General features: G+C 40.6%; 1 protein-coding gene across 1 annotated transcript; it reads left to right on the plus strand.

The window, feature by feature from the left end:
• The first annotated feature begins 8996 nt into the window (after nt 1–8996).
• LOC138878133 (uncharacterized) lies at nt 8997–24634 on the plus strand. The gene is made up of 5 exons (XM_070157794.1): nt 8997–9255; nt 9342–9729; nt 9985–10273; nt 10376–10654; nt 24557–24634. The coding sequence occupies exons 1-5, from the start codon at nt 8997–8999 to the stop codon at nt 24632–24634; spliced, it is 1293 nt and encodes a 430-aa protein (XP_070013895.1).
• Nucleotides 24635–24762: the final 128 nt, after the last annotated feature.

Raw genomic sequence — 24762 nt, forward strand, 5'->3', positions numbered from 1 at the left:
TAGAGATGACACCGCTTCTAGAGGAAATAGGAGGACTTGCAGGGTTGACTTGGGATAATCCTGGGTTTTTGGTGCCAGAAAACCGTACGGGCAGGGGATTTTTGAAGATGATGGGGCTAAAAAGGAATGTTGACCTAGTGTTCTTAAAAGACTCCTACATATCTTTCGAATATCTGTATGAGAGGTATGGCTATAGCAAGTCTTTCCGCACTTACCATGATGAGATCGCCCTCACTTCACTGGGTCACATCCAACGTAGAGTGTTCGTGTTCATTATGTGCTTTCTAGGCCTGATAGTGTTCCCAATGAAAAAGGGAAGAATACACACTAGGTTGGCCATGGTCGCCAAGACTCTAATAGAAGGGATTAAGGGACAGACATATACTATAGTCCCCATGATCATAGCCGACATCTACAGGGCCCTGGAGCGCTGTCAAAGAGGGGTCAAGCATTTCGAGGGTTATAATTTATTGTTGTAGTTATGGTTGTTGGAGCATCTCCAAAAAAGGTCATTATCGTCAAGAATTTCCGCGAAGGTCTTGGAACAACCACATTGCCTTACATCACCCTAAGCAGATGACCTACATTCCAAACAGATTTGCTCAGCCGAAAAGTGCCAGCAAATGGGTAGAGTTCTTCAACAATCTGACCGAGGGACAAGTGCAGTGGATGGTTGAATAGTACCCAACAAACAAATTTATTATCAGATCCAGGGATGCTCTGCATTTGGTGTTGATCGGGTTGAGAGGAATATATCCATATGTCCCTATGCAAGTTATGAGGCAAGTAGGCAGAAAACAGGTTGTACCAAGGGTCGTCAAGATGAGTCATTTTAGGGCAAATTTCCAAGACGACGACGTACCTTACAAGTGCCAAGCTAAGCACATGTGGCACTGCAAAATCATTATAGAGAAAAGCACTGTTGAGCCAGACAGATATCACACGGGGTGCGAGCCTCTCTACCTGGCATGGTTGGAGGACAATCTGAAAGGAACGGTGACACCGGGGACTGGTCGAGGGAACAGAATCATAGATGAGGAAGCTGAAGCCCAAGTCAAATACAACAGGCTGCGCAAGAGGGTCCACGACTCTGAGAATGAGCATCAGGAAATACATTAAAGGAATGTGAGGTTGATTGAGGAATGGAAAGAGATGGCAGTCACTTCCAACAAGAAACTGGAATATCTGGAGCGAGGAATAGTAGAGCTGGAGGGCAAAATCATAAAGAGGATTGAAAACTACTAGAATGCTGAGGGAGCTGAGGGAGGACATCTGGCCCGAGCCTACTTGCTGCTGGGACTGCGCGAGCTGGGAGATCTGTTTGATGGAGTTCGGAAGATCGAATCTGAGGAAAGTCCTTCTGGGACCAAATAGATTATATTTACTTGCTTTTCTTAAAATGTAATAAGGCCGAGTGCCAGTAGCAACTTGTTTTATTATTATGTTAGTGTCGTTTTGGATTCGTCTACTTTTATATTATGAAATGAAGCATTTATGGGCATTTGAAGTTCTCCAAATTTATTTGTCGCTAGGCCTACCTCGGGAAAAACGAGGTTCCCAAATTAGGATACAAGTTTACATTTCGCAATATGTGTTTAAATACTGCAAACATTTCAGAATCCTCACTAACTTGTTACCTTTTTGTTTTTGCTTATTTTTTTTATTCCCATCCCCTTAGGTTGGTTCATCCATACTGGCCTCATCAACATATCATACTAGATCTAGAGGCCCTCCACCTCCTCCTCCTCCAAGCAACACAAAGGGCAAAGGAAAATCAAAGATGGACGACTTAAGTGGAATATGAAAGGAAAACACTGAAAACGCAGAGACTTCCGACGGCCGCAGTACTCCAGCCCCGAATGACCTAGTTTTGAAACTAGAACAAAAGATACTAGAACTGCAAGGAGAACTCGAGCAGGTACGCAATTTGACAAATTTGTCACTCACCCTCAATGTCCCTAATATCCACCATCAGAACGAAAAGAACCCAACACCTCCTCAGAATACACAAAACCAACAACCACAAAATCCTACCGCGCCAAATCAATACGCAACTCCACCACAAAATATCAATCCATTTCCAATACCAACTCCACCACAACATCATCATCAACCAATTCCGTACCCACCAACCACCACTTACCATACTTCCCAAAATACACCACCGCTCATTCCCGATCCACAAAACTCCACAACGACCATCACTATACCCAAGTCCCTGGCACCCATTAGAGCAACCCCATTTACGTGGAAACTATACCACATTCTACCCAACCAATCTCCTGTGCACCGGAACCCTCCAAAAGGACCTTCTCATTAAGAACATAGCCGAAGAACTCAAAAAGTTAACAAGCCAAGTTCAAGGTGTTGAAGGCGATAGAGGAATAGAAGGTTTGAACTACGAAGATCTATGCATACAGCCTGATGTGGAATTGCCAGAGGGGTAAAAGCCTCCCAAGTTCGAAATATTCAATGGTACAGGTGATCCCAGAGTTCACCTAAGAACCTACTGTGACAAGCTTGTCGGGGTTGGAAAAGATGAATAGATTTGAATGAAGCTCTTTATGAGGAGCCTTACTGGGGACTCTTTGTCTTGGTATATCAGCTAGAATCCCAAGAAATGGTCTAGTTGGGTGAGCATGGCATCGGATTTCATGAACCGGTTCAGGTTCAACACAGAGAATGCACCCGATACCTTTTACATTCAGAATCTCAAGAAGAAACCCACTAAACTTTCTGCGAGTATGCTACTCATTGGAGGTCAGAAGCAGCCAAGGTCAGGACCTCTCTAGAGGAAGAGCAGATGAATAAATTCTTCGTTAGGGCAAAGGATCCACAATATTATGAGAGGTTGATGGTTATTGAAAATCACAAATTCTCTGATATCATCAAGCTCGGGGAAAGGATCGAGGAAGGAATCAAGAGCGGGATGGTAACAAATTTTGAGGCACTGCAAGCCACGAATAAGGCACTCCAATCAGGCGACATATCAAAGAAGAGAGATGTTGGGGTAGTAATGGTGGCCGAGGGCCCAAAAACTCCACCCACATATCAAACACCTCTACCTACCTACCAGACACCTCCACCCACCTATCAAACACTTCCACCCATAGACCAGACACCTCTACCAACATACAAAACACCTCCACCCATGTACCAAGTATCACCACCTACATATCAGCCTTCATCTCCCAGATATTCCCAACCAGCCACTGTCCATCACACCTATAATTCCCAACCATCCCATTTCCAATCACCACCAACTCGCCAAAATTATCCAAGACCAAGACCCAACATCGACCGCAAGCCACTCAGATAATACACCGCCATTGCTGAGCCCATTGACCAATTGCATGAAAGGTTAAAGGCCGTAGGTTACATCACTCATGTTCCCACTATGGCACTAGAAAATCCATCCCAATGGGTCAATCCGAACAAAACATGTGCATACCGCTCCTATATGAAAGGGCATACTACTGATGAGTGCCGAACATTGAAGGATAAGATCCAGACACTCATTGACAACAAGGTTATACAAGTGAAGGAATCCGCACCTAATGTCCGCAATAATCCCCTCCCTGATCACAGAGGTGATGGTATACATATTATAGAAACAAATGAGGAATGGGGCCCTGAGGGGTCAATCAGGCTTATTCGAGAAGGAGATAACTGTAAGGTTGCAGTCACACTTACTCCTATCATAGTTCAGACTTAGGCACCTATTGATGTTGAGGTAACTGAACCAGTTCCATTCAAGGTAGAAGTAGCTCCACCCGCAGCCACCTCCGCTCCATTTGAAGTAGAAGTGGTCACACCTTTTACTATGATGGTGTCAACCACACCCCCATTCAACTCAAAAGCAATACCCTGGGATTATGTTTCCGAGGCTTGGCGAAAAGGGAAGACTAAGATAGAGGAATCGGACGCTGCACAAGGAATGACTAGAATTGGAAGAGTCTACACACCTAAACACTTGTGAGGTTCAAGTAAGGATGCCACTGCTAGGTCAGGGTCCTGGTTGATGGAGGTTCGAGTGTAAGCATTTGTCCGTTGGACACCCTGAAAAGGTTGGACAAAGGTTTCCATGAAATACGGATATGCAGTATGAATGTGAAGGCTTTCGATGGGTCCTAGAGGGCCACGATCGGGGAAATCAACCTTTGCTTGTAGATGGGACCAACTTGGTTCGACGTTGAATTCCAAGTGCTTGACATACCAGCCTCATATAATCTTTTGTTGGGCCGCCCATGGATCCATGCTACTGGAGTCGTGCCCTCTATACTACATCAAGACGTAAAATTCGAATGGAACCGTCAAGAGGTAATCATTCATGGGGATGGGAGAAACCCCATCTACACTAGTCAAACCATCCCGACCATTGGACATAGAAGGAGGCTAGGAGGGGAAACCTATTATCACATTGAACGGGTCAATGTTGTTGAGAAGGATAAGTGGTGGAGTAACAAAATATAAAGCATACTAGCATGGTCCGGATATGAACTCGGCAAAGGTTTGGGAAAGAATCTCCAGGGTATCACCAAGCCGATACGACTAAAAAATCACGGTACCACCTTTGGGCTCGGATAACAGTATACATGGCAAGAGTATAGGGAGTGGTCGCCTCCATGGCATAGACCATATTACCCTCTTGAGCAACCAGTGCCATGCTTGAAACAAGCTTTTCACCAGGCTGACACAATATGGGGAACCGTGGAAGAAGAAGCACTAGCTGGGCTGAAGAATTTGTTCTTGGAGGATGAGGACATGGATTGCGGTGCCATAATTGAGGAGGGGGAGGAAGAAGGCCTCACCATTTAGACTGTGGTGAAGGGAACCATTCTCAAAAACTGGATCGGCACACCATCCCGAGCCTGACGAGTCCCTAGGTAGCTTGGCAGGATTTACCTCTAGCCGTTTTAGGCATTTAAAATTTCCCGTAGTTTTATTTTAATCTTTACTTGTTTCAAAATAAATGCTCGATTCATCGAGCTATGCTTTGTTTGAATAATTTCTCAAGTTTTAATCAAATGCATTTGTTCTTTATTATTCACTACTATCTTTACACTTTTCTTTCCACGATGCTATTATTACTTTTCCTGATGAACCAGTGAATGTGACATTTAATGAGGAAATGCAACATGAGAACAGTGATTCAGAGGAAGAAGACGAGATACCTAAGAAAATTGTCAGGGAGGTTAAAAATTTTGAGAATAAGCCTAAGTCCAATCTGGACGAAACCGAAGCAGTAAATTTGGGAGATGCCGAGACCGTCAAGAAGACTCGCATCAACATTCATTTGTCACCAACAGAGAAGGAAGAATACATCCATTTTCTAAAGGAATATGAGGACATCTTCGCATGGTTGTATGATGATATGACCGGTTTGAGCACATCTATAGTGGCTCACAAGTTGCCTACTAATACCATATGTCCGCCAGTCAAGCAGAAACTCAGAAAATTCAAACCAGACATAAGTCTAAAAATCAAGGAGGAAGTTACCAAGGAGATCAAAGCCAAGGTTCTCAAGGTGGTTGAATATCCAACCTGTTTAGCTAACATCGTGCCAGTTCCAAAAAAAGACAGGAAGGTCAAGGTATGTGTTGACTATCGAGATTTAAATAGAGCAAGTCCCAAAGATGATTTTCCACTGCCAAATATACACATCCTGATCGATAATTGCGCCAAGCATGAACTCCAATCCTTTGTAAATTGCTTCGCGGGTTATCACCAGATTTGGATGGATGAAGAAGATGTAGAGAAGACAGCTTTTATTACACTATGGGGTGTATATTGTTACATGATGATGCCATTCGGTTTGAAAAACGCTGGGGCCACTTACATGAGGTCCATCACAACCATCTTCCATGATATGATACATAAGGAAATAGAGGTATATGTGTACGACGTCATTATCAAATCCAAGAGGGCTACAGATCTCATAGCAGACTTAAGGAAATTCTTCGATAGGCTCAGGAGGTACAATTTGAAGTTGAACCTCGCAAAGTGTGCATTCGGGGTTCCCACAGGAAAGTTATTGGGATTCATTGTCAGCCACCGAGGGATCGAGCTAGATTCGACTAAAGTCAAAGCTATTTAGGAGTTACCACCACCTAAAAGAAAAAAGGACGTGATGAGCATCCTAGAACGGCTCAACTACATCAGTCGATTCATAGCATAGTCCACAATAATATGTTAACCCATCTTCAAGATGCTAAGGAAAGATGTCGAGACAAGTTGGACTGAGGATTGTCAGAAAGCTTTTGACAAGATCAAGGAGTACCTGTCCACACCATCGGTTCTAGTCCCGCCAGAACCAGGACGAACTTTGTTACTCTATCTATCTGTATTAGATGGAGCCTTTAGATGTGTTTTGGGACAACATTAAGATACAAGAAGAAAGGAGCAGGTCATATATTATTTGAGCAAGAAGTTCACACCCTATGAAGCACGGTATTCTCTTCTTGAATGCACTTGATGTGCTTTGACCTGGACAACCCAGAAATTGAGGCATTATTTCTGTGCCTACACTACATACCTCATATCCAGGATGGATCCTCTAAAGTACATATTTCAGAAGCCCATGCCTACTGGGAAGTTTGCTAAATGGCAGATACTACTGAGTGAGTTCGACATCGTCTATGTAACTCAAAAGGTGGTCAAGGGACAAGCATTGGCAGATCACCTCGCTGAAAATCCGGTGGAAGGAGAATACGAACCCTTGAAAATGTATTTTCCTGATGAACTATCATTCGTAGGAGAAGACGTTACTGAAGCATATAACGGTTGGAGGATGTTCTTTGACGGAACCACAAATTTCAAAGGAGTAGGCATTGGAGCAGTTTTGGTATCAGAAATGGGTCAGCATTATCCTGTATCTAATAAACTCAAATTTCCCTGCACCAACAACATGGCAGAGTACGAAGCCTATATACTAGGGCTCAACATGGCAATCGACATGAACATTCCGGAGTTGTTGGTGATCGGTGATTCAGATTTGCTTGTGCACCAGGTACAAGGAGAGTGGGCCACCAAGAATTCCAAGATATTGCCATATTTGCACCATGTGCAGGAATCGAGAAAGAGGTTCACAAAGATAGAATTCAACATATGCCCAAAATTCAGAATGAGTTTGTCGACGCATTAGCCACTTTATCATCAATGATGCAGCATCCGGATAAGAACTATATTGATCCCATTCCGGTGAGGGTCCATAATCAGCCGGCATATTGTGCTCATGTCGAGGAAGAAGCAGATGGAAAGCCTTGGTTCCATGACATCAAGGAGTACTTATCAAAAGGAGAATACCCGGAGCATGTAAATCACATTCAAAAATGCACACTCCGGAGATTGTCAAATCACTTCTTCCACATCGGAGAGAACTTGTATAGAAGAACTCCTGATTTGGGTTTGCTAAGATGTGTCGACACGAGAGAAGCTTCTAAGATACTTGAGGACGTGTATGCTGGGACCTGTGGTCCGCACGTGAATGGTTTTATTCTGGCTAAGAAGATACTCAGGGCAGGTTACTTTTGGATGACCATGGAGACGGATTGCATTCAGTATGTCAACAAATGCTTTCAATGTCAAGTGCATGCCGACATGATAAAAGTGCCGCCAAATGAGCTCAATGCAACAAGCTCACCTTGGCCATTTGCCGCCTGGGGAATGGATGTTATTAGTCCGATTGATCCTCTAAAGTACATATTTCAGAAGCCCATGCCTACTGGGAAGTTGGCTAAATGGCAGATACTACTGAGTGAGTTCGACATCGTCTATGTAACTCAAAAGGTGGTCAAGGGACAAGCATTGGCAGATCACCTCGCTGAAAATCCGGTGGAAGGAGAATACGAACCCTTGAAAATGTATTTTCCTGATGAACTATCATTCGTAGGAGAAGACGTTACTGAAGCATATAACGGTTGGAGGATGTTCTTTGACGGAACCACAAATTTCAAAGGAGTAGGCATTGGAGCAGTTTTGGTATCAGAAATGGGTCAGCATTATCCTGTATCTAATAAACTCAGATTTCCCTGCACCAACAACATGGCAGAGTACGAAGCCTATATACTAGGGCTCAACATGGCAATCAACATGAACATTCAGGAGTTGTTCGTGATCGGTGATTCAGATTTGCTTGTGCACCAGGTACAAGGAGAGTGGGCCACCAAGAATTCCAAGATATTGCCATATTTGCACCATGTGCAGGAATCGAGAAAGAGGTTCACAAAGATAGAATTCAACATATGCCCAAAATTCAGAATGAGTTTGTCGACGCATTAGCCACTTTATCATCAATGATGCAGCATCCGGATAAGAACTATATTGATCCCATTCCGGTGAGGGTCCATAATCAGCCGGCATATTGTGCTCATGTCGAGGAAGAAGTAGATGGAAAGCCTTGGTTCCATGACATCAAGGAGTACTTATCAAAAGGAGAATACCCGGAGCATGTAAATCACATTCAAAAATGCACACTCCGGAGATTGTCAAATCACTTCTTCCACAGCGGAGAGAACTTGTATGGAAGAACTCCTGATTTGGGTTTGCTAAGATGTGTCGACACGAGAGAAGCTTCTAAGATACTTGAGGACGTGTATGCTGGGACCTGTGGTCCGCACGTGAATGGTTTTATTCTGGCTAAGAAGATACTCAGGGCAGGTTACTTTTGGATGACCATGGAGACGGATTGCATTCAGTATGTCCACAAATGCTTTCAATGTCAAGTGCATGCCGACATGATAAAAGTGCCGCCAAATGAGCTCAATGCAACAAGCTCACCTTGGCCATTTGCCGCCTGGGGAATGGATGTTATTAGTCCGATTGATCCTCTAAAGTACATATTTCAGAAGCCCATGCCTACTGGGAAGTTGGCTAAATGGTAGATACTACTGAGTGAGTTCGACATCGTCTATGTAACTCAAAAGGTGGTCAAGGGACAAGCATTGGCAGATCACCTCGCTGAAAATCCGGTGGAAGGAGAATACGAACCCTTGAAAATGTATTTTCCTGATGAACTATCATTCGTAGGAGAAGACGTTACTGAAGCATATAACGGTTGGAGGATGTTCTTTGACGGAACCACAAATTTCAAAGGAGTAGGCATTGGAGCAGTTTTGGTATCAGAAATGGGTCAGCATTATCCTGTATCTAATAAACTCAAATTTCCCTGCACCAACAACATGGCAGAGTACGAAGCCTATATACTAGGGCTCAACATGGCAATCGACATGAACATTCCGGAGTTGTTGGTGATCGGTGATTCAGATTTGCTTGTGCACCAGGTACAAGGAGAGTGGGCCACCAAGAATTCCAAGATATTGCCATATTTGCACCATGTGCAGGAATCGAGAAAGAGGTTCACAAAGATAGAATTCAACATATGCCCAAAATTCAGAATGAGTTTGTCGACGCATTAGCCACTTTATCATCAATGATGCAGCATCCGGATAAGAACTATATTGATCCCATTCCGGTGAGGGTCCATAATCAGCCGGCATATTGTGCTCATGTCGAGGAAGAAGCAGATGGAAAGCCTTGGTTCCATGACATCAAGGAGTACTTATCAAAAGGAGAATACCCGGAGCATGTAAATCACATTCAAAAATGCACACTCCGGAGATTGTCAAATCACTTCTTCCACAGCGGAGAGAACTTGTATGGAAGAACTCCTGATTTGGGTTTGCTAAGATGTGTCGACACGAGGGAAGCTTCTAAGATACTTGAGGACGTGTATGCTGGGACCTGTGGTCCGCACGTGAATGGTTTTATTCTGGCTAAGAAGATACTCAGGGCAGGTTACTTTTGGATGACCATGGAGACAGATTGCATTTAGTATGTCCACAAATGCTTTCAATGTCAAGTGCATGCCGACATGATAAAAGTGCCGCCAAATGAGCTCAATGCAACAAGCTCACCTTGGCCATTTGCCGCCTGGGGAATGGATGTTATTAGTCCGATTGAGCCCACTGCTTCAAACGGACACAGGTTTATTCTGGTAGCCATTGATTACTTCACAAAATGGGTAGAAGCTGCATCTTACAAAGCTGTAACCAAGAAATTCGACGCAAATTTTGTCAAGGATCATATTGTCTGTCCATTCGGAGTTCCCAAGTCCATTATTACCGACAATACTGCCAACCTCAACAGTGATCTAATGAAAGCTATATGTGAAACTTTCAACATCAAGCACAAGAATTCCACAACCTATAGACCTCACATGAATGGAGCCGTAAAAGCCGCCAACAAGAACATTAAGAAGATACTAATGAATATGGTGGAGAACCACAAACAATGGCATGAGAAGTTATCCTTTACTCTATTAGGGTACCGCACCACAACCGAGGCAACCCCCTATATGTTGGTTTATGGTACCTAGGCTGTCATCCCAGCCGAGGTAAAGATTCCTTCTTTAAGAGACATACAGGAAGCTGAACTCAGCGATGCAGAATGGATAAAGAGCTGCTATGAACAATTGTCCCTTATCAATGGAAAGAGGATGAATGAAGTATGCCACGGACAACTTTACCAGAACAAAATGTCTAGAGCTTTCAATAGAAGAGTCAAACCAAGACTGTTCGCACCAGGGCAGTTGGCATTGAAGAAATCTTCCCGCATCAAGATGAAGCCAAAGGGAAATTCTTTCCCAACTGGCAAGGTCCGCACATGGTTCATAGGGTCCTGATAGGAGGAGCACTCATAATTGCAGAAATGCTGGAGAAATCTGGCCAAAACGAATTAATTCGGACGCAGTCAAGAGATACTATGCCTAGATTATTTCATATTTCTTTTCTGATGTAATTGAACTACGCTTGACCTGATTCCCGTTTAAGAGGGGATATGTAGGCAGCCTTATGGGTTCGGTCATATCATACTAAAACTTTCATTTCCCTCAAAATCATAAACCAGAGCAGAATTTTGAGGAGGGTCCTCAAAATTCCGAAGCAAGTCCAGCCAGCGCCATCACGTGCCAGGAAGTCAATAATCAGTCAAGAACTGGGGCAGAGTTTTGAGAAGGATTCTCAAAATTCCAGAGAAGATTTAATAGGGTCCGCCATCCGGAAATAGCTAAAAAAATCACCTACCAAACTGGGGCAGAATTTTGAGGAGGACCCTCAAAATTCCAACATAATAAAGCTGCAATGCCTTTGAAATGTGTCACAGTCGCTAGTTCATCAAATATTACTTGATATATCAATACGCTTCCAAAACGATTCTATTTTATCAATGATTGCATATTTTTCGAAAATTCTATTTCCATAGCAGGCAGGTGTTACCTAGGGGAACTCGAAGGGGGGGCTTCTAGAGCGGAGCAGAGCAAGGCCGGCAGACGAAGCAAGAACCAACCTCCCCTCATAAAACTTACGATTTTTCTTTGAATGCAGGAAAATTTGACGTAACGGTAGCATTCGTACACAAAACAAATTCACCATCTATCCGGTCATCAGACACTGAATATATCTCCAGCTAAGATATACCCTACCCTTATCTGATATTCTCTCTTTGCATGAGTCTAATCTCTGACTCCACATTTGCATGAGTCTAATCCTTGACTCCACGCTTGCATGAGTCTAATACCTGAATCCATATCTGCATAAGGCTAAGCATTGCCTTCCATTTGCATGGGACTAAGCCCTGTCCCAAATCTTGCATGAGGTTAAGCTCTACCTCCATATTTGCATAAGGCTAAGCACTACCTTCTCTCTGCATGAGACTAAGCTCTGTCCCGAATCTCGTATGAGGTTAAGATTTACCTCCATATTTGCATAAGGCTAACCCCTGCCTCCCTTTTGCATGAGTATAATCTCTGACTCCGTGTTTGCATCCTTGACTCCATACTTGTATGAGTTTAAGGCCTGACTCTATATTTGCATGAGGCTAATCATTACCTCCATATTTGCACGAGTCTAGTCCTTGCCTCCCCACTTGCATAAGGATAATCCTTGCCTCCCCACTTGCATAAGGCTAATCCTTGCCTCCCTACTTGCACGAGACTAAGCCTTGTCCCTCTTTGCACATATATTGCTCTATTTCTACTACTATCTACTTGTTTTTCAATCGGGCTAAGCTCTGCCCTCCATTTCACAAGACTAAGCCCTGTCTTGTTACATCATATTATTGCATATCATGGGCTGAAATATCGCCAATCTATCCAAAGGCGTCATAGTCTAAAGGCATCATTCTCATAGTCGGAAGACATCATGTCATGGCCTGAGGATCTATCGAACTTGCATATCATTATTCAAAGGCGTCATGGTTTGGAGGCACCATTTTCATGGCCCGTGTCCTGCGAATCCCTCACTAAAAAATTCATGGCCCAGGACGTCATGGTCCAAGGACGTCATCTTTAACCGTCCGAAGACAACCTTCATGGTTTGAAGGGAATCTGCATCATGTTTAAATTTTTTGTGAATACGTTTGTAGCATCTTTTATCTGCAGGTAACTAGTAAGCAACTACTATCCTAGAAGGAACAATCTCGCTCCAGTTCCCTCCAACCATCCTGAGCCTTAACCGCTCACCGTATTCGCTTCCACATCTCGTGTCCGTTCTTGCAATAATTTCATCGGCCTACTCCGCGGGTGAATCCAGAACTTCACATGGCCTAATTCCTGTAAAACCAGGGATATGTAGGCAACTCAAAAATCGGAATTTGGCCTCTGTCTTTCAAAATATCCCATCCGGTCAAAATTGGCCATCATTTCTTTACCCGAAAACTCTTTCACCCTTCCCGAGTAAAGATGGGCAGCTGTTGATACCCAATTTTTCCCTATATATTTTTTAAAATATGTATAAATACCTTCAATAAGCATATATAAGCATGCACAAGGTTTTTATATTTTTTCCCATAATTTTAAGGATTTAAATTGATTTATTTTCTTCCATTTTATTCATAAAATCCTCAATAATTATTTTCCAAATTATTGTTATGTTGATTTATTTATTTAATTTCTATACTTATGTCAAAATATGGCTAATATATTTTTCATGCATTTTTATAATTACATTTATTATTTTTAAGCTAAATTGCATATAATTACAATGTTAGCCCATTTTAATGTTTAATTATATTTTATATGCGTAAAATTGGTCCTTATAATTTTCAAATGATAATTATATATCTTAAATCATTTTGGTATAGAAAATTATTTTCAAAAAACTATTTATTATTAATTATAAATTAAATAGGAAAAATTGGCTATTTAAATTATAGCCAGATTTGGCTTTTAATTATAGCCCAAACTAAATCCACTCCCCAGCCCAATTTTCTACCCAATTAACCCGACCCAAACCCTATAAACACCTACCCAAACCCTGAACCCATTTACTCGGTCAAATCTTGACCATTGATCTCCCAGATCAACATTCCACATAAGCCCTTTCCTTTTTTTAATTCAAAAGACCACCTAACCCTACCTCATTTCTAAACCCCCGCCGCCTTTAGATTCTCTCGTCTCCTCTTTTCTCTCAAACCTAACCCTAACCCTAACCCCTCTTCAACCGTCGCCTCCTTCTCCGATCTTCTCCGGTGACCATCTTTCAACTCCAAGCCTCCAATGGTTCCTCCATCGCCTTGCTCATCATCTCTGAGGCCTTCAAGGGCCCTGGGCCATGACGACATGTATCTAGGGTTGCTATTTACTGTTCATGGCTTCTCCGGTGTAATTTTGGGAAAAATCACACTATATTTATTACGATCTATGAAGTCCTAAGCAGGTTCTTCTATCTCTACTTGGGTTTCCTTTGAAACCCTAATTTTTTGTTTGTATCTCTTACATCTAGGACATTTTTAAACGATTCAAGCCTATTCCTTTTATGTTCTACACTGATCTCAAACTTCTTTTGAAAAATCATCAACTTTAAGTTGTTTTACATTCTTTTAAAAATTAGGGTTTTTCGGAACTTCTTCTACACTTTGTTTAAACTGATTCTTTATGTTTGAAACTTCTATCCTTGCATATCTTGACTGATTCTATGTTCCTACTGCTTTTTTAACTCACGTATGTTAAAAGCCCTATTTTTTTAGATCTCCTTTGTTTTGTTTCTGTGTGTTAGCATGACTACTCGATTCGTTTTATGTCTCTGTGGTTACCGTGCTTCGAATAGGTTTTACTGAGTCCTTAGCCTAATTATATCACCTCTAGGTGATTATATTCATCTTGATTGTTCAAGACTTGCCTCTTTCTGTCGATATTGCTGACCTTGCTTGTTTGCTATGTCTGTTTGTTTTTCTCTATTTATATGTTGAAGTATAAAATCATAACTCCCTCTTGATTGATTCTGATTTCCTTATTTGACTATTTGATTGAAACACTTTCTTTTAAAACCCTAAAATTCTACCTCGTCTGTTTAAATTGACTGATCCCCCTACCTTATTTGTTGTGGTACTTTGTTTTTACTGAATCATTTCCTTAATTGGAGTTTTCTGAACTTAGTCCTAATTGACTACCCTATGCTAACTGAACTTTGATTTTTTCCTTATCAGTCATATACTAATTTTCTTGCCTTATATGCTACTGGTTCATGCCGTTTGAATTAATTCCCTTAACTTAAGGGAGTACTTGCCTTGATTTTCTGACTCACTGATTCTGAGTTCCTCAATTACTATACTGTTATGATTCTTACCTTATTTACTACATGCTTTCAAACTATAAATACTCTAGTCTTTCATTAGCACAGGACACGAACTCTTGGTTCAAAAACTATCTCTCATACTTAAAAAATCTTTGCTCTCTCTCTTGTGCTACTTGCTACTGCTCTAAGTTAGTCGGCTGCAAGCCAAGGCTAACCATTTGTGCTCTCTTTTTCTTTCATTCTGCTTACTATCCTCTTCACTGGTATGTTCTAGTTTCATTTCAAAGTTCCAAACACAATATGATTCTCTTGTTGCTTCAGTTCATTTTGTTCCTAGGTTGCTTCTATTTGTGGTTTTGTTGTGAAACTTGTAGTTGATATCTATATTGTTAGCAGGATAGCATGTCTTCCCCTCCCCTTGAGATCAGTATATTTCCCCTTCTATTTTTTCTGCATGTCTACACTAGTCATCTCTTGCTTATTATATGTTTACCACCATGGATCTCCCAAATCCCTATCCCCTTGCATTTAAGTCTATTCTTTATGTCTGATTCTGTGACTATGTCTAGTTAGCTACTTCTGGGTATGACTACTAATTCCCAAATCTTAGATTAACTATGTGTATCCTATGTATTCCCAAACCCACCTTTACCCCTGTTTGTGACTACCAAACTTGCCTTGATGCTATGACTCCTGGTTGTATCTGAACCTATCCTAAGGTGTTTGGACTTTGTTAACTACTCCAATCTCTTTTTTTCAAACAATCTCTGATGGTGTACTGAATTATTTTCAAAAAAAGAAAGACTTTTCGTTAAATACAGTTTCTTACTAAAGTTTTTCAATTTGTATCCATCACTTTTCACTCTACTATTAGTCAATAAGTTCTACCCCCTCTAGTATGTGTACTGCCTTAGTCAATAAGTTCCAAACAATAATGTCTTAAAATCAGTTCAATAATGGATGTCATGCCTATAAGACCTAATCGAGATTCGGTTATAACAAGTGTCATGTATGTCTCTAGGCATGCAAATCGTTAAAATCAGTATTATACTTAGATATCATGCATATAGGGAGCCATACTCGAAATTCTGCTTGTCAGTGTAATCTAGTCTAATAAATCAACTTGATTACGCCTAGTTCATTTCTGAATTGGTGATATTAAGTATTAAGCATTTCCTAAAACAAGTTCTTTCAAACTGTCTCCATCTCATTAGATATCATACCTATAGGTATTAAAGGAATCCATTTCAAAACCTGCCTTGTCTCTGTATTAATATAGATATCAATATTCTGCGTATAGGCAAGCCTTTAGGGCATTTTCAAAACTGCATTCTCTAAAACTATCTCCAACGCTTAACGTTTTCTGACCCTAACAGGCTTTAAAAAAGAGTCCCTAGGAAACTACTAGGGTGTAACTTCTGAGTCTAAAAAAAGGGTTTGTCTGTTTCTGCATATTCACTTAGATATCCTGCTTTATGATATTATCTAATAAAAGACCTTAGCTGTGCTTGAGTCGTGATGCTTATGTGTTTGTTTGAGGAAGAAACTCTGAGCCTCTTAATTGCTCCCATTATGTGTGAAAGTCCTAAATGTTTTTGACTGTCACCTTAGAAGTTTCGCCTTTTAAAACCTTAGAGGTACGTCTAGAACCACCCATAGGTAGAGGTCCTAACTCCCTCTAGGACCATTAATAAGGGACGGGTAGAAGCACGCAATAAGAACCGTTGACCAAACACTCGCTTTGCATGACCAATAAGGGGATGGGAAGGGTATACATGGGATATGATGACTACGCGTTAATGTCACGTGTAGCCCCTCATTGAGGAGTGTTTACCGGACATTGCGTGGGGTGATCCTATAGGATTACCAACCTAGGACCTTTCTTTACCAAATCATTTCTTTATTTAAACCTTTGTTTTACAACTTGTTCAAACCTTTATCTTACTACTTGAGTTATTCTAACATACTTCACTTGCAACTTATTTGATTCAACTGCTTACTTGTAATGGACTAATTTTTGAATATAATTTCGGCCGGGACCCATAGTTGTGGACCAAGAGGGATTTCTAACACATTTCCCTCGAGGTTACTTCGAGCCCTTACCCTAATCTCTAGTAATGCAAACCAACCCAAGAGTTAATCACTCTAGGTGCCCTAACACACCATAATCTGTTAGGTGGCGACTCTTCAAATACCTAATTCCCTAAAGAAAACAAGTCATTACACCCCGTGAATGTCGAAACCTGAACCTCTCCCCGTCAAAAAGGGAGGGAAAAGGGGGCACGACACATACACTATTATTTCTTTGAAATGTCCATGTGAAAATACATATATTTTCTCAACTTCTAATTTTCCGAAACTCATATAAAGAGTAGAAATTTTCGTACGCTTAATTCTTAAAATGGTAAAAAAGATAACCTTCTTTTCTTGTGAAAAAATAATTTCTATCTTTACAATAAAGAAAATCTCATAAACTTTGTTATATTATGTGTATAATTTAAAGCATATCCGAAAGTAGTAATATAATAATTATATAAAATTATTTTTTTCAAATTTTTTTTTCTACAATAAATGTTCAATTCAAAATAAATACCATATTAAAATATATCTAACGGTATCAAGGTTGTTAAACTTACGGGATCTTACAATAACATAGTAACAATCATCTATAACCTCATGAATGGTCTTAATCCCTTAACGCTCATATGGATTACTATAACTTATCCTAACGGGATGTAACATCCTTCCCCCCTTTTAGAAACATTCGTCCTCGAATGTTAACTCTTAGAGATTTACAAAATTTTCACTAGGGTCTCCTCTGTACATTAATCTAAAACACAAACTATATCTGAAGTCTCGACTATTCACAGCCTTTCGTACTTGAGTATCTCGTATCTTATTTACCTTTACCTTACTTTACATTTCAATCCTGCTTTGTTTTTTTGTTTCTTTCATAACCTTCCTTCCACATAGGTGGAAATTACATCTACGCCTTAAAGCTCCATTGTGATACTTGCACTTCTGGTGCATACTAAATCTGGAGAAAACATCATACTAACTTCTTACGACTCAGCTCTATGGAACGATCTGGAAATAAAAGAAGGGTAACATTTCCTAAATACCCTATAACCTTTCAATTATAAGTGTGGCACGCAACACACCCATAAGTGAGACTCTACTAGATATGGCTTTGTAGACTCCCTAGGACACGACCCGCTCTGATACCACTTTGTCACGCCCTAAACCTGGGGAGGCGTGGCTAGCACCCGGTGCCGCACTGGCCCGAGGGAACCACTCTGTAACTCATGATCATTCGACCAAAACTAGAACATACATAGGTTGAGTTAGTTGAACTTATTCCTTTTGTAACTATCATGGGCCCACATGGCCACAACTCATAATGTACAGCTTGTAAGTGGTAAAACATTGTATCACTAAATAATTTTTCTTAAAACATAAATACATATGGGCCATCAAGTCCTCTGACATACTGTACAAAATGAACCTCTGTCTATAAAGCCTCTTAGAGTTTTTGACATAAAATGGGACAAGGTACCGGCCTATCCATAAGTCTGTAGCAAAACTCTGACACGATGACTCATAGACTCGGCTGCACTCCGAATGAGGTGGAGTTTTACCGATCCTTCGTTGAATGCCAATCTCATCTACTATAAGGGTTCGTCAAACTGATTATCTATACCTGCAAGTATGAATGCAGTGTCCCCAACAAAAGGACGTCAGTACGAATAATGTACTGAGTATGTAAAGTAGAACTAAAACATAACAATAAGTCAACATTAATTGAAGACATATAAAAATTAACTTGAAACTCTGAAGTGCCATCGTTTATGCATACTTATCATACTTACACATATATAATGCTTCTCTTTAAGAGTATTTATCCATATATATGATGCATGACTGCCCAACTGATTAGTGGTAACTGCCCGACCAGCCTTCGCATGGTGGTAAATACATGACTGCCCGACTGGTCGTAGCTCGGTGGTAAATATGTAATTGCTCAACCGGCCGTAACTCGGTGGTAAATGCATGACTGCCCGACCGGCCGTAGCTCGGTGGTAAATACATATGAATGAAGATGCATGTATTACTATATTATGAACATTAACATCTTTATCAAATACCTCAATAGAGACTTAGGAATATACTTAGACATGCTTGAATATCACTTTTATAGGAATGAAGAATATAAACATCCTTAACTGCTAAGAGTAGAATCAGTTGTGGAATAGCATTACGTTTACGTTTCGTTCCTTGGATCATGCCAAAAGAAGGAAGGATTAGCTAACATACCTGGCCACAAACCGATTGACTTTCTAATTGAAAAACATGCATCAGTGGTATCTAGTGTGGTTTCCACAACTGGGACTGGATCACTATTTTGTCCAACTGAAAATACCCTAGTCTGAGACACCATTTGATCACAAAATGCAGCCTTTTTCAACTAATGAAGTCACCAATCACCAAAATTCCAATGTCCTTCCACAACCATGATAGCAATGCGTCCTTAATTCTTTAGTTTCTTTAATATGTATTACTTAATTTGATCCATATTTTTCAACCTTGAGAAAATATTTTGTAGAAGCCTCCATATGATGAATAATATTGGACTTGCCGTTATAACAACTCAACTCTAAGGAGCAAGAATTAAATGAAATTACAAGAGCTGTGGGATGCTATTTATGATTGGATGTTAAAGTTAGAGAATTGATTTGTTGCAAACTTATGCTGCCTAGCTCTTAAGTTAAAATAAGAAGACAAGGACTTTGGTGCATTACTTTTTAGATCTTGCCACCTAGAATACTCAATGCTTAGCTAGCATACTTGTCCCTAAAATGTGACACCTTGCTTCCTAGGGTATTGAGTCACTTAATGGACCATATGGGACTGCCATAAGGACTTTTTTTTAGGTTTTGTCCAAGATTCTAATTAATTATCCACAAAAAATTAGAAACCTTCAATTTCAGGGTCGATCAAATACCAGGAGCACTGCCGAAATTAAAAGGCCTAGATTCCAAGAGTTTGTTCAAAAACCTTTCCCTCCGAGCGCAGCTCCGAAGCCTATCCGTAAGAAGTTCCGCATGCCCGAGATTCCTAAGTACAATGGAACGACAAACCCAAATGAGCATGTGACCTCCTACACATGCGCCGTCAAAGGGAATGACTTGGAAGATGACGAGATCGAGTCTGTCTAGCTGAAAAAGTTCGGGAAAACTCTGTCAAAAAGGGGATATGATATGGTATCGCAACCTACCTCTTAATTCTATTGACTCATCTACTATGCTTTCAGATTCCTTCGTGAAAGCACATGTCATGGCTATCAAGGTCGAGACTAGAAAGTCAGACCTTTTTAAAGTACAATAGAGGGACAATAAGATGCTTGGAGAATTCATGTCCTGGTTTCAAATGGAACGAATGGACATTCCTCTGGTCACGGATGATTGGGCCATTCAAGCCTTCACCCAGGGACTCAATGTTCGAAGCTCGCTGGCTTCACAGCAGTTGAAATAAAATTTTGTAGAATATCCAGTTGGTACTTGGGCCGACGTACATAACCGGTATCAATCAAAAATCAGGACTGAAGATGATCAATTTGGGACCTTTTCCGAATTTATTTATCCCGTCTATGTTTTCAATAGAGTCATGAGAGACATCGATCACGAACCAAAATCGAGCAGGGATCATTATCAACCATACAACAGGGACCGAAGAGGTAACGGATCTAGGCAAAACCCCATAAGGAATGAAAGGAGGAGTGATCAAGGTCAGAACAACTGGGGACCCATGAGCAAAAATAGTTTTGACAGGCCTATCGGGCCTATGGAAGCACCAAGGCTTTCGGAATACAACTTTAACTTCGATGTCGCTGCCATCATATATGCCATCAGATGCATAAAAGACACCAAATAGCATCGACCTATGCATTCTGATCCAGCCCAAAGGGATCGTAATCTAATGTGCAAATATCATGGCACTCACGGCCATAGAACGAATGATTGCCGATAATTAAGAGAGGAAATTGGCCGGCTATTTAATAACGGACATCTACGAGAGTTCCTAAGCGATCCAGCAAAGAATCATTTCAGGAACATGGATGCTAATAAACAGATCGAGCAGGAAGAACTTCAGCATGTCATTAACATGATTATCGGTGGTTCGACATTTCCCAGGGGCCGATGTTAAAATGTACCAAAGTATCCATCACAAGAGAAAAATATAACGGCCATGTCGGTCGTTTATAGAATTAACATCCCTTTCGGTGGCTTAAGGTCACAAGAAGCTTAGTATTCTATGTTCTGACCTTCGTGTGTGGCCGAATTCAGTTATAGGATGATTTGGATTCAATTTGGAATAAGGATTCTTATTTTAAAAGCTTAAGCGGTAAGAATTGAATGGAGTTTTGACTTTGAGAAAATGACTCCGAAATGGTATTTTGAAGATTCCAACAACTTCGTATGGTGATTTTGGACTTAGAGAGGTGTCTGGATTTGGATTTTGAGGTCTGTAGGGTAATTTGAAGCATTTCAGCGGAAGTTGAAAAAGTTCAAGTTTGAAAGGTTGAAAGGTTTGACTAAGAGTTGACTTTGGTGATAGAGGGATCGGAATGTGATTTCAAGAGTCGTATTAGCTATGTTATGTCATTTGTAACATGCATGCAAAATTTAACATCATTCCGGGTTGATTTGATAGGCTTCGACCTGAGTTTTAGAAGTTGGAAGATTTGAAAGTTCATAAGTTAGATTCAAGGTGTGATTCTTAGTTTTGACGTTGTTTGATGTGATTTGAGGCCTTGAGTAGGTTTGTAGGGTGTTATAGGACTGCTTGGTATATTCGAACGGGGTTCCGAGGGGCTCAGGTGAGTTTCGGACAAGCTTCAGACCATTTCCTCATGTTTTGAAGAGCTGGTTCTGTCATCTGATATGACTTCATCAAATTCCGAATGAAGCAATCGCGTTCGCATTAGTGTCATTTGGAGGCAGGCATCATTTGCCATTCGCGTCCACGAAGATAGACTCATGTTCGTGAAGGTTGAAAGAACTTTGCCTTCGCATTCACGTTTAGTGGTCCGCGATCGCATTGAGGTAAGGCGGAATAGGGCATCACGCAACATCTCATCGCGTTCGCAATTGCACAGACGCGTAAGCGTAAGGTCTGGAGATTTGGTCACCGTGTTCACGTGGTTGATTTCGCGTTCGCGTAGCATGTTTTGGGGTAGTATTCATTTTCTTCTTCGCGATAGCGAGGGATATTTTGCGATTTATATGTTTTAATTACTGGCAGAATATAAAAGTTCTCTATTTTGAGGGTTAGACATTTTTATTATTTTGGAGTTTTAGAGCTCGGTGTTGAGCGATTCTTCGTGGGTTTTGCAAGAAAATCATTGGGTAAGTGTTCTTCACCGGAAATTTATTATATTCCATGATTCTATCTTTATTTTTATCTTATAATTAGTGTTTGAGTGGAGGAAAAATGGGGATTTATGAAGAAAACTTTCAAAATGTAAAATGATGATTTGAGGAACGAATTGGTATTGGAATTTAATAATTTTGGTATGGTTGAACTCGTATCGGAATGGCTGTTCGGGTTTTGCAAAATTGTCGGGTTTCGAGGTGCGGGCCCGAGGGATTGACTTTTGGGTTGATTGTTAGTTTTTGATAAAGATTAAAGCTTTATTATCTGGAATAGTTTCTTATGAGTTTTATTTATGCGTTGAAGTTATTTTGGCTAGATTTGAACCGTCCAGAGGTTATTTCACTCGAGAAGTTCATTTTAGAGTAATTGTCTGTCTTTTTTGAGATAAGTATCTTGCCAAACTTTATGTGAGGGAACTACCCCTTAGGGTTTGAATCTATTCTGCTAATTGTGTCATGTGAAGTTCGTGCACGTGAGGTCACGTGTACGTGCTCGAGCTTATTTGTAGAAGGTTGACCTTTTAGGGCTTTTATGTTCTTAAGTTCATTAGATATGGAGTTGTTTTGCTATGATTAAGTTTTCGATTTACTAATTTTACCTCTACATATTTTAATTGGAATTAATTGTTTCATGTTCTATTTGACTCTCGTGTGCCTTTCCTAATTGCTTATCCTTAATTGAAATTACTATTATCTCTTCTGTAATTGCCCATCCTTAATTGAGGTTATGATTATCTTTTCTGTTGCCTAATCCTTATTTGGAATTATTGACTCTTGTTATCTCCCTTGTTGTCAGATTGTACTTTTGTGGAATCATTTGTTACGTATTATCTTATACCTTGTTGAGCTATTCTCATTGAGACTAGTATTCTTTATTATGTTTATTCTTTGCGAGCTAATTCTACCTTTTCTATGTATTCGAAAGCTCTTGAGTTGATTTACTTGTCGTATTCCCATGTATTGTAGTGGTTGCTCCTGTTGTACTCTGTTTTGTTGAGCCTAGGCCTATGCGCAGTTGTGACATTTAAATTGTTTAGAGGACATGTTGTGGAATATGTGCCATGTTGCTAAGGCCATTCTATTGTGTTGTTGTGTTCTTGGCATGTGTTATTGTTGGGAGGACTTATTCAGGTTTTTGCACGAGGATTCTGCGGTGCTATTGTTACTATTGATATTTGTACATGCAGCGTGACAAGGCGGGCTATATATGTGGGTTTGCGCACGTGGCAAGACAAGGTGGGAATATTACTATGCGCGTGCGGCGAGACAAGGCGAGCATTTAGTTTATTATTGCGCATGTGGCGAGACAAGGTGGGCTATGTCGGGGAATAATTTGTGATGACTTGTGATAGCCCGGGGGCATTGTTATTGTTGTTATTTGTGTGGTGGTGTGGCTACCCTTATGAGTTATACCATGTTCATTTCGTGGTGATCGTTTCTTATGTGCCATTCATTGTCTCTACTCTTACTTGTTGACTTGAATTGTGGTAGAACACTTGCACAAGCATACACGTAATTAATCACCCTATTGGTTGAAGAAGATGGATCTTGATGTTATTGGTCATTCATACATACTCTTGTCTACTTGTCTTCTATGTGAGAATGGTTCCATTGGCACGTGAGTCATACGTGTATTTACCAGTTGCAATGAGGCACAAGATGCCAAGTGATTCTTATCGAGTTGCTACTTGTCTTTCCTTTAATTGTTTTCACTGGATTTAAACTGTGTTCGGCTTACTCTTCTTTGTTATCACTTGTTGTTTTCTGCTGCTAATTGTCGCTTCTATTTTTTATTGTAAGTACTGTATTATTGTTGTTACTATGTGTAGTTTTGTAGAGATATCGTACTCTGTTAGTCCTACACTTATACTTGTCTATGTTATCTAGTCCAGTAGGTGTTTTAATTGTCCCTCATCACTACTCCACCGAGGTTAATCTTAATACTTACTGGGGTACCACTGTGGTGTACTCATACAACACTTCTGCACATTTTGGTGCAGATCCAGGTATTTCAGAGTCAGTCGATCGTTAGGTAGTTGTACAGATCTGTTTTGGCGACTCAAGGTAAACCTACTTCTGCGTTCGTAGGCTTCAGAATCACCTTCTGAAATTGTATTTGCAGTGTTTTATCTTTATTTCAAAACAATTGTATTTGTAGGCTTTCTAGCAAACTCAATAGAGCTTATGTCTTGTACTACCAGTTTTGGGATTGTAAGTTTTGTATAAAGATTTCTATTTCGAAATTATCAAATATTAGTTAAATAATGTTATTATTTCTGTTAATGTTAGGCTTACCTAGTCCCTAAGACTAGGTGCCATCACAACATCTTACGGAGGGAAAATAAGGTCGTAACAAGTTGGTATCATAGCTCTAGGTTCATAAGTGCTACGAGTCATAAGCGAGATTAGAAGAGTCTTGCAGATCGGTACAGAGACGTCTGTACTTATCTTCGAGAGGCTACATATCTATTAGGACAATTTCACTTCTTTCATTCCTATTATGCAGGTTATTGATCTTAGAGTTTGAGCTTTTATCATTCTATTCTCTGACAGATGGTGACAACACGAGCTATAGTTACGGATGACGTTGCCCCCAGGGCAGGTGTTGCTAGGGGCAAAGGCAGGGGCTGAAGAGAAGCATGTGTCGTAGCTAGAGCACCTACCGGAGCAGCAGTTGAGGAGCCACCAGTATTTTTGGTTGGGGGACATGTACCGGAGGTGCCTACTGTTACCCCCAGACTTCAGGAGACTTTAGCACA

The sequence above is a fragment of the Nicotiana sylvestris genome, chromosome 9 (genome assembly GCF_000393655.2).
Source record: "Nicotiana sylvestris chromosome 9, ASM39365v2, whole genome shotgun sequence".
Taxonomy (NCBI): domain Eukaryota; kingdom Viridiplantae; phylum Streptophyta; class Magnoliopsida; order Solanales; family Solanaceae; genus Nicotiana; species Nicotiana sylvestris.